Source organism: Anthonomus grandis, chromosome 3 (assembly GCF_022605725.1).
Source record: "Anthonomus grandis grandis chromosome 3, icAntGran1.3, whole genome shotgun sequence".
NCBI classification, from domain to species: domain Eukaryota; kingdom Metazoa; phylum Arthropoda; class Insecta; order Coleoptera; family Curculionidae; genus Anthonomus; species Anthonomus grandis.
The window spans coordinates 36,491,471-36,503,479 of NC_065548.1; the positions used below are offsets into that span (position 1 = coordinate 36,491,471).

Sequence of the window (12,009 nt, forward strand, 5' to 3'; positions counted from 1 at the left end):
GGAGAAGATAACTTCGCATAGGTATGTTGGGCCATTATTAATTAACGGAAATTTAAATGGAGACATTTATTTGGATATGTTGGAAAATATCATCAATCCGCTTACCACTGAATCCATTGCAAACCAAATCGATGATGATGGAAACCCTATACTTGATGAGGCTGAAATATATTTCCAGCAAGACGGCGCTCCTCCTCACTATGTTCTTCCCGTTCGGCAATGGCTAGACAACGAGTTTCCAGATAAATGGATAAGGCGAAGGAGGCCTATAGAATGGCCTGCTAGATCTCCTGATATAACGCCGTTAGACTTTTTTCTATGGGGTCATTTGAAATCTATTGTGTTTACTCCCCAACCTGAAAGTTTGGATGGACTTCGTCAACGCATCATCAACAGCTGCCATGATATCCCACAACATGTTTTTGAAAATGTCCGTCAGGAATTTGAACATCGCCTATATCATTGTTTGGCCAAAAACGGGCAAAATTTTGAACACTTATTGAAATAAAAACTGATATTTTCATGTTTTTGTTTTCTATCGAATCTAACAAAAAGAAAATCCCAGAAAAGTCCTTTTATTGATACAAAAAGCAGATTCAATGGAACGTGAGAGCTATTGCTTTTCGCATACCTCTCCCCCGATGGAGGAGTACTACACTCTTCTAAGATAAATAGCTTATTATTGGGATACATTAGGCCACTTACTCTTTTAACGTTAGAGATCGATCGACGTTAATATATACGCGTTAACGTTAAAAACAAAATAAATCCTGAAGTATTGTTGTTTAGTATAGTAAAACATCGTTATTGTTTAGTATAGTAAAACATGGATAGTAAATTTAGAACTTATATTAATTCTTTTGAAGGTTGCAACTTATTTAATGAAAATGGCATACCGGATTTAATTTTTTCTGCGTCTTACTCATATTATGTGCATATTTAACAAATAACTACTATTGGTGTTGATTTTAACATTCTTTTGGTAATTCAGAATTTCAACCGACTGATTATTTTTGAAAATTCTCTAAACTATATTAATTAAACAAAACCAAATGGAAGATAAAGGTTTTCGAACACTCTAAGCAAAAAAAAAAATATTTACGAAAAAAAAATCGTTTGTAGAAGTTTGCAACCATGTAAAATCTATTTAGATATTTATTATTAGTTGCATAGAAAAGTTTCATTCGAATCCTTTGGGAGTTTTAGAAGTTTTTTTTAAATCTTTTTTGTACATCTAAAAATTCAAAAATTTTTTACCAAAAAACTTTCGTTCGTAGAGATTTGCAATCATCTAAAATCAGTTTAGATATTTATGATCTTTTATAGAAAAAAGTTTTATCTAAATCCTTTGGGAATTTTGGGAGTTAGAGCCTTTTTCATTTCTTTCACATTTGACTTTTTAATTAATTTTCACAACAAAACCTTCGTTTGTAGAGGTTTGAGACCATCGTAACTTGATTTAGGTATTCATTGTTATTATCTGAACAAAAATTATTAAAATTCCTTGGGAATTTCAAGAGATACGAGCATTATATTGATTAAATAACAGGCAGCGCGGACTATAAATTGGTCGCTGGCAACCGACATATGCTGCGTTCTCGATTTTGATTGCTGGATATCGATCAGATGCTAGCTTCACACACACACATCAAAACATAACCCAATTTCCCAATATCGTATTATTGTTTGTAAATATTTATTAATTATTGTTTGTAAAGAGAAATTAAAAGTATGGAAGAATTTTTACTAGAACAAAAACAAAAAATTTGCAAATATTGCGGTCTCTTGCTAGTTCCATGTCTGGACGAAGGCTTAGAGTGCACCCAGTGCCAAAATTACGTGCACTTAAAATGTTTAAAAAGGGGCTCTGTACCCGGCGGACTTGAAGGGGATGTGTTTTACATTTATACTTGCTTGGAGTGCTCCGATAGGGATACAGAAAAGTTTGTCAGGCAGAAAATATCTTGGTAAGTTGGTTACAACAATTCATTCATAACTTATAAAAGTGCTGAAAGCAGGAGCTTTTAACTGTAGGTGGTTCAGCTTGCAAACAGTTCCTCTTTTAATATATCAAAGACAATTCTTTTAAATTTTAAATGTGCTGTAAATGATGTACACTTAGGAAATCAATTATCCTGTTAACCATAACAAGAAAACTACAAGTTTGTTAATACTACAATATTGTTTAATTTTAAACATATATTTAAATTAAAAATACATATTAAATACTAGGTAACACAGAACAGAGGGAACACTTAATAACTTTTTTACTTTTCAAGATATACCTTTCAAGATAGAATACTAAGAGCATCTTTTGACATATTCTATTGCTTTCCATCACTTCCGGTTTAACAGGAAATGACACTAACTTTCTTATTTTAAATGGGACACTTTGTGTATTATTAGATATTTCAATATAAAATAATATTCTGAAAATAATGATACTCTATTTGCTACTTTGTGTTTTATACTCATAGAAAAAAATCATTTTTTTAAATTTTAAAATAGGGTGCCATGAATGCATTGAAAGTTTTAATTTTTAATCAAGTTATCATGGAAAAATAGTTTTCATTGCATTTTATGACTTAAACCGTTTACACACCTATTTAAAATGTCCGAATCATTAATTTTGGCATTTACATTATTTTTTTAAATAGCACATTATTGGGAACAACAACTTTTGAAATGTGGTTTCTTTCTCCCCTGTTTTAAATCGGTTGATAAATAAGCCCATAAGGAGAAAAAAACTAAGTCACATAGATAAATGCTCAATAATAATCATCAGATAATCATAATATTACACTTGCTAATGTTTAAAAATAAATTATTATTAATACACCATTCATACAATTTGTTTAAATCCTGCTACATCCTAACCTGGTCAAGGGAAGATGATATTTGTCTATAAAATTTAACATCATCTGCAAATATCAAGAAGTTACTATTTTCAAAACAGCAGGTAATATCATTGATAAATATATTAAACAGCAGAGGAGAACAATGGCCACCCTGCGGGACACCATAGTAGACAACAATGTTGTCTGACCTAGCATTATCAATGTGAAGTTGGTGAGTCCTTCCCAACAAAAAATCAGACAACCAAGCCACTAATCTCCTAGGAAAGCCAAACAGTTCCAACTTCCTTAGTAATATGCCATGATTAACTCTGTCAAAAGCCTTGGAGAACTGATCATAAATAAGCCCATCCAAAAGCTGTGGGATTACAGACTGTACACTCACACTTCCATAATTCGTTAATTCACTGATATCACCAGCCTTAAATATAGGTACCACAAATCTGTGTTTCCATAGAGTTGGAAAAGCTGCTGTATCCAAAGATCTTTTAAATGTAATAAAAAGAAGGTACGAAATAGTACAAACACATTTTGACAAAAAATAATTGCGAACACCATCTGGCCTTAACTTAGCTTTGGCTTTAGCTTAAAAATTTTATCAAATACCAATTCATGTTTCAAATTTACATTGGGAATTACTGTATTATCTACCCTAGTATGTCTGCAAGCACTAAGATTATTCTGTTCATATACAGTGGAAAAGAATTGAGCAAAACCCTCTGCAATTTCCTCACATCCCAAGAATTCATTATCTCTGTAATTCATCAAACTAGGTATTCCATTTACCTCCCTATCCTTATTTAAATTAAACCAAAAACATTTAGGGTTAGTATAAAGCTGCTGATCTAACTTCAAAAGGTAATTTTGATAGCAAATATCACTCAAAGTTTTACATCTCTTTCTGATATTAGAAAATTTTAAAAAGTCAGCTGCTCGATTACTGGTTCTGTAACGCTTATCAGCCCCTTTCTTCAACTTAACCAATGTTCTCAATTCAGTTGAAAACGAAGATGGAAACTGGGATGTTTTATACCTTTTTAATGGCACAGAGAGTGCTATAGCCATTCCTAAAATATGATAAAATTGAGAGACTATGACATTAATATCATTTGACACCAATAAAGAATCCCAGTTAACTGCACCTAGATAATTATTGATACCATTATAATCGGTCATTTTAAAGTCATAGTAAAAATCAACAAATTTAATGCTCTTCGTATCAGCACCACCAGGGACTATTAAAAAACAATATGCTTTATGATGAATTAGACTCATTAAAAAGATAATCAGTGGCCTCATTAACCAAAAGATATATTAGAGAAAATCAAATCTAAAAAGACCAGTCTATTGTTAGAATTGTTTCTGCTGATAAAAATTCTGGTGTGAGTAACATTGATCTAATCTTAACCCATGTGAATTCAAAGGACAAGAAACAGCTACCCCTGAGTCACCATTCCTCCAGCTGGCTTCAGGTATATTAAAATCGCCAAAAAAATAAAAATCAGTTCCTGAATACTCCTGTCTAAGGATGTCGACTGAGTGGCAGTGTCCTTCATACAAACTCGCCTGTGAATTTGGTGGAATATATATCCCACCAAGTACAAAATAACACCTAATTTACATAATAAAAATAACTGTTCAAAAGAATCATATGCCAACCAGTAAAAAAAAACAAGTTTTCTAACATGAACAAAGTCTCTGACATAAATTAAAATTCCACCTCCATGACTCTTGTTGCTTGTAACCTCTCACAACGGAACAAGTTGAAAGACTTCACTCCTAATTCAGCTTATAAAGAGAATATGTTGCACTACTCCATCTTTCTTAATGATAACTCTCTGATAACTTTGACTTACATAAGATCTAAACCATTAAAGAGTTCTCCATAAGAGAGAACTCCATACATAATATACAGTTTTTTGAAAAGCATCTCCCTGTTTAGTCTGTCAAATGTCTTTGAAAGGTCCAAAAATATACCAAGCTCCACATCACCATGCTGCTTTTCAGAAAAAATGTTGCATTCTGTCATGAACTCAGTCTCACAGACATGACTGTCATGACATAATATTTTGCTGATTGACAAAACCACTTGACAGATCATATTAGAAGGAATTTCATCATCTCCTGCAATGAAATTCTTTTTTATTTTTTTAGTTCTAAAAGTTCTTCTGTGACTGGTTTTAAAAATAAGGATCTTGGATTCTCTGCAAAGTTTATTGGATTTCCACATCTTTTTCTATATCTTTTAATAAATCTGAAATTGACTTAATTAAATGTAGTATAGTTATAGTTATTTGATATTGTGTTAGAACTTCATGCAGTCATATTCACACTTTTTTTTTATTACCTCACTATAAATTGTCTGCATACATTTATTCTAATTTTCTGAATGTTCCTAATAGTTTTCGGTTTGGATTTTAACTAATAACTCATCATATTCCTTTTTTACTTTGAAGTATGGCTCTCGAAGTGTTGTGCATCTTCAACACCAGAAAAATGTCCAATCGCTCTTTTACAAGTTTAATTTCTTCATTAAGTTAAGTTGTTTAATACTTATTAACCAATATTTAATACTTTGTTAAATGTGTATAGAAAATATTATAGAACTTATCTTTTTAAATCCATCCAAAGTATATTCTAGTTTTCTAAAAGATAAATACTTTATATATATTTGTTACTTTTTTTATTTTCTCCATTAAAGAGTAGCTCTAAGCTAATCTTCGCCTTCTTTGGCAATGTAGTATTAAATAATATTGTAAGATTAATATTGCTTTTTTTTAAGATAAAGATATATTATTATTATTATTCTTTGTGTATAAATATTTTACTCGTTTTTGATTGAGGATTAAACAATTTCCTAGGAACAGAATGTTTTCAATACTCAATAATTTATTCATGTTATTATACATCAAAAAAGATAAAATAATATTACTCGTAATTGAAAAGAAACTACTTAAAAGTATTTGTTAAAACAATTAAAAAAATATTTTTCACGTAAGATACATACTTAAACAAAAGGTCTAAAAACAAAAGAAACAAAAAATTAAGAATAATGGCACTTATAAGGTATTAAAATCTGAATTAAGATAAAGAATAGAATGCATTGTTTATTAGATAATGCTTCACCCTTTGCTTAAAATATTTAATTGGTAAAACCTTAGTCATATTTGGTAATACATTAAAAAACTTAATAGTCCAGTACCCTGGACCATCCTGACAGCAAATTTAACTGTTCTGCTTTTCTCCAGTGTTTTATAATACAAATACAGTTGCAGTTCACATTCTCTTCCAGTAACATATTCACTAAGGCCAGACTGTTTCCCAGTGATCTGACGTTTTGATGCATAATAATAAAGTTTTTGTAAATTGTACTAACTGGCTCCTTGACGATTTTTCTAGGATTGTGCAACAACTTTTATTGCACTCGGGTATGCTTAATTTCTCTATAAAAAATTGTTTTCATGGTTTTTGCTGTCATTAACGAAGTTTGTATATTCACGTTGTTTCTCCATTTTCCTTATGAAAGCTGGGCATTTTTGGTCTCCAGCTGAGTGTCTTCTCACTTGTAAATTAAGCTTTTTGCAGTTTGGACAATCTAAGACGTTATAGTTGGTTCATAGACTAGATTCATGATTACCACCACATTTGTGGCAATATGGATCATTTAAAGCACATAGTCATTTTTGTAATATCAAAAATTAGAAATTCATTTTTGATAAGCCATTTAAAGATATTTGGTGGTGTTTAAAGTATCCAATTTTCCTTCTTACCATTTCTGCATACATTTTTTGTTATAAATTTAATATTTTGCTCAGCAGTTTGTCCAAAGTTTTCTGTTATTTTTGGATTATCACATATAAATTCTTTTATGAATATTTCTGATGTATAATCTTTTTCTATACCCTTTATCATAATCATTGGATCTATATTTTGAAGATCTTTGTAAATTTTTCTGTTTTTTTATAATTTCTTGAACCCTTTTCATCATTATAATATTCTAATATTACTCCACCACTTTGTAAATGTCTAATACTTTTGAATGTTTCATTTGTACTAGTTTCATGTATTTTCCTTTTTATCTCTTTTGCAATGTTTATACTTTCGTCTGGATGTTTTGGTTTTATTGGTATAAGTATTGTATATAAGTATTTAATTTTTTCTTGATTTTTCTCGTGTTTTCCATTTTTCATGAGTTATTTCTTCTGCTTTTTTATTTGTCTGTGCAACTGAGCTGTATGTTTTTGAGACTTCTTTTAATTGTGAGCTGGTTTCATCATTTATTTTGACCCAAAATTGAGTTTTCTTGTTCCAGTTTGTCAATTTTGTAGATCAGTTTAGTAACGATCCCATGTAGTCTAAAAGTAGCTTTCCTCATTTCTAACAAATCATTTTGCTCCTTACAATATTGAAAGGCTAGAATTACCATTGCCTTGGAACTATGGGCAGTTTGTTTGCTTGCAACATCACTGATGCAATGAAGCCAAATGCTTATGTAGAAATGGCAAGAAAAATACTTTATAGTATTAAAAAATTTGTCACTTATTTTGACAGACACAAAAACATAATAATGATAAGATAACATATATTTGAGAAAAAGGCAACAACATCGCAACGCCGCTCGATCTCATTGTTGATTCCACCGACACAAGAAATCTGTCCAAGCGACGTCGTCACAAAATATTTATAATGATAAATATTTATTAATAATAGATTATCTTTTAAATTATAAACAATATTACCAATTATGAACAACTCTTTATGCGTTTTTAACGTACTTCATTAGAGTAAAGGTACTATCATTTTTATGGAAATTAAATATTTTATAATTATTATAGATTTCTTATTAAGTTTTTCCTATTCTAGGTTTATGATGACGTTTCTTCCTTGATGTGATGTTATGGCAGTATCGGTATTTACTTGTGAACAGATCGGCTTAAATCGCCTCTTTTCCATAATGCGGCACAAGTTTTTGCCATCGTAACAGTTCACAAAAACACTCAAATCCGTTCTTTTTCCTTTTTCAACCAAAAAATAAAGAAAAACACAGAACTTCATAAATGTCAAATGTAAACACAAAGCTCCTTGACGAGATGACATTTCGCATGATGACATCAACTTTTGCTTGTGGTGTTGCCATTCCAAATTTTTTAGAAGCGGTTTTAGGAATAACAATATTAATATTTTTGTTTTTTTGTTTGGAAGATGCTATTTTTACGCTTAAAATAAGATATACCTATTTCGATTTTTTTATTTCCAATCCAAAATCACCAATAAGTTAAATTAACATTATTATATGTTGATATATAGCTGAAAATTTCCTCTTTTGGAAATATTTGTAAACTTGACAACAGAAAATAGGTGAATATGTGTGTAAACAAAACACCCCTTTTGCCCCTGTGCACATGCTGAACTCAAACAAAGTTGTTGTTTACTAATTCTAGTCTTTCAATGTTCTAAGTTTCGCTCCAATGAGTCTTTTTCAGTTAAATTATTTATGCTTTCTAGGGCACTAAGGAGGACATCGATAACTTTAGTTGTACTTTCAAGAACAATTGCCGATTGGTTTCCAGATTTCATAATTTCTAGACCATTTTGAGTATTAAGCTGTATTTCATTTTCAATGCTTTCTGCATGTTTTGCTATTTTTTGACGATCAGAAAATAAGGATAATCTCGATACAGATCTTTGTCTCTTCTTCCTAATGTCATCAGTTTTATTTTCTTTTGGAGGTGTTCTCGACACAATATTTCTTGGAGCAAAACGTTCTGTATATTCTTCATTTTGGTACTCTAGTTATTGAGATCTGCTTGTATTTCACTGTTTGTAATAGCGTTTGACGGTATTTGTTGACGCTTATCAGCGGAAATATTAACCGAAATGGTGTTATCTTTTTTTGGGTACCCAAAATAATTTTATTTATTTCGGCCTGTTTAAGGGCTGCGTTCACGATCTTACCGAAGGACTTCTTGTTTTTGGATTCTTTGAGTATTTTTCGTTTTTTTTTCCTGCTATTTTTTTCACCGCCTCTGCTTGTTCCATAGCTGCAGTATTGTTGGACTATTCCTGTTCTAATCTCGAAATGCTGCTTGGAATCCATCCCAAGCATTTCGAGATTACTAGAGAAAGCAGGCCAGTTAGCTTTTCTGAAGTTCTGTCAGGGGCGTGGAAACAATTTTATGACTGGGATACTAATTGGCGTTGAATAGAAATTAGATACCATGTTCCTCTGACCATTCCAAAAGGGACGTACCAGTTTTGTTATTGTCATGGATTCTCACTTTAGTTATATTATAGTATTGCACTTATTGACTTCTATCTAAGAGACAGATCTCAGACGGTAGGGTGGGTAGGGTGTGCTCAGCCGAAAGGGTTGTAAACATGCCTTAAGAATCTATTCTGGACTCAATCTTATTTTTAATCTTCATCAATGATCTCCTTTAAATAGAGGGGAGGATAATTATATACAATCTTTTTTGCGAATGATACTACAGTCTCATTATCAGTGTGGTTCACGAATTGACTACAGGGCTTGAGGAGATGCAGGCAAAGCTGAAGGTCTGATTTTTATTCCAATAGGCTCCTTCATGAATGAAGGAAAAACAGAAAAAGTTGTTTTTTTTTCATCAGAGACTCTGGGAGGGATATAAAGGAGTGTGTTCAATTTCTTGGAGTGTACATTGATTCTACTCCGAGATGGGTTGCTCGTATATGCCAGATTTCCACTAAGCTTGGAAGGGCTTTATTTGTCCTTCACAACCTTTGACCATAAGTCTCAGAAAAGGTCTTACAGGTAACAGTGGTAAGAATACGACTCCACCGAATGAGTCTGGAGGAATACACTAAACTCCAGGTGAGTATTGTTTGTATACTTGAAAATAATTAAAGAATTTCATACGTTGATATCCGATTCTCATTTGTTTTTAAATTATAACATAATTAAAATGTTTTAAATAGTTAACCGCTTTTTATCACAAATGCTGTAGGTACGTCAGAACAACAAAATGGAGTCAGTGTATTTAACTCTTTAATTTTCGAGTTTGTACGATTAAAGTCGTATAAAATGCCACACATCTATTCAAATTTGTAATATGCGAATATGATTTTTGTTTACGACTTTTATTATGGGAATGCTAATGCTGCTGTTCAAGAATACCATCGAGGATTTCGACAACGGAAAAATCTGGTCAAAAACGTTTTTATTAGAGTTTTTAACAAACTTTTCCATACCGAATTCTACCCAGTACTAACATAACATCTGAACGAGCAGGTTTAGAGGAAGTAGAAAGTGTTTTGAATTTGGTAGAAGATGTTCACGAAAAATTGCTACTTAATTGGCCTTTCCACAGAAAAGATTAATCAACACCCTCCACGAGCAAAGTCTATATCCATACCACGCATTTTGTTAGAAGCATGCAATTTTGTGGTTGGATAATCATTGTCCAGTTGTATCCCGCATACTTTTTACCGATGATTCAGCATTCACCGTAATAGCTATAATTAATTAATAATACTCACAATTCTCAATTATGGTCAGGCGAAAATCCGCACGCAACAGACGAAACTAATTTTCAGTACAAGTTTTCCGTAAGCGTGTGGTGTGGTATGGTCGATAGCTATTTCATTAGCCCATACATTTTAGAAAATCGGATCACAGGAGAGAACTACTTTTTTTGCGAAATGAGTTAAAACCATTATTAGAGGAGGATCCTCTAAACATCAGAATGCAAATGTATTATCAGCACGATGGAGTTGCCGCATATTTCGCTCATCAGATCAAGCAATATTTGGTGGACAGGTTTAAACATGAGGTGTACAAAGTGAAAGTCGACACTCGGGAAGCCCTAATTCGACGCATTAGAAATGCAGCAGTGTTTGTCAAAGAAAGACATGAATTACTTCAAAGACATGAAAGACAGAAAAGCAACCAGGGCCCTTTGCAAATGAAGTAGGAATGTGTTTAGGTGTTAATGGCGGTATTTTTGAACATTTGTTAAATCAGCGGTATAATTGAAACCATGATGATGTAGGAAATTTTGTTTGTTTGTTATTACGATAAATTTTAAAAACAAATAAGAATCACATAAAAACATATGGGTTTTTTCAAATTATTTTGAAGTGTTCAATACTCCTATAGCTTGGTGCGTTCCTCCTGTATGTATATTTAGATAATTTAACTTGAATACATGTTGTAGAATATGTCTTAATTCGAATCTAGGGAAGCGGAGCATCCCCCGCTTCCCCTTCCATGGACCACACGCCATTGAAGAGTTCTTATTCTTAAGTTGTTAAGTTATTCTTATTCTAAAATTATGTTAAGGGTATTTATACCTAAGGCAATAGTAGATCCCGATGAAAAATTTTGACTGTGTCAATAAGGTATAATTTTATTCTTCTTAATTCAAATTTCAGGAGCACTGCAGAGATCTGCTCGCTTCTTTTATTTTTAATATTCTGCGATGTAATTGTTTCATTGTTTCAAGTGAATTGAACGTTAGCTTAAATTGAACTTTATACTTGTGATAAAGACACCAACTAGGTGTAACACTGCATAAACAATAATTGAAACTCATGATCTGACAATGAGGGTTTACTATTGAAAAAAAGAAGTTGACCCAATTTAAAAAGTTTCAGATATCAATCAAATATTTATCACAGTATTTACTTTTTAAGACCTAAACCAAAAAAAAATGAGAAAATGACCCCTTTATTAAATGCTTTTTACCTTAGCAACCCTCAATGTCAAATACAAGACCGATTTCAGCTAAAAAAAATTAAAAATACAAAATACCTTAAAAAGGAGGCCCATCGAAAACAGTCCAGCAAGGTTTGGAGCCCTTTTTTTAAAAAATTAAAAAACCCATCGATTTTTGATTTTAGTGGGACAATTTTTTTAAATAATTTCAACCCCTTGGCGAGGGTAGCAACTACCATCAAAATCTTAAATAGGAGTGGGGTTTAAGTTGAAGTGATTATTTTTTTTTATTTAAGGTCTTTTTATGCTAGTTACAACTGCCAAGTTTGAAATTGCTAACTTGAGTTTTCGCAGTATGACAGCTTGTCAAAGATTTTGAAAGAATACCATTGTTTTATAGTGGTTTTACTATACTTTTAGTGCTACTTTTTAGAGGTTCCTTGATTTACAAAATAAAAATGC

The 12,009-nt window shown here is 31.7% G+C and overlaps 1 protein-coding gene across 2 annotated transcripts in view; it reads left to right on the forward strand.

The window, feature by feature from the left end:
* The first annotated feature begins 1,612 nt into the window (after positions 1-1,612).
* LOC126734469 (cysteine-rich protein 2-binding protein) overlaps positions 1,613-12,009 on the forward strand; it is a 29,453-nt gene continuing 19,056 nt past the window's right edge. Inside the window, exon 1 of one of the 2 annotated variants that reach the window (XM_050438116.1) lies at positions 1,613-1,967. In XM_050438116.1, coding sequence (XP_050294073.1) covers positions 1,732-1,967 — 236 coding nt within the window. In that variant the 5' untranslated portion in view covers positions 1,613-1,731. The remainder of the gene's footprint in view (positions 1,968-12,009) is intronic. The other variant, XM_050438115.1, reaches the window with a different exon arrangement.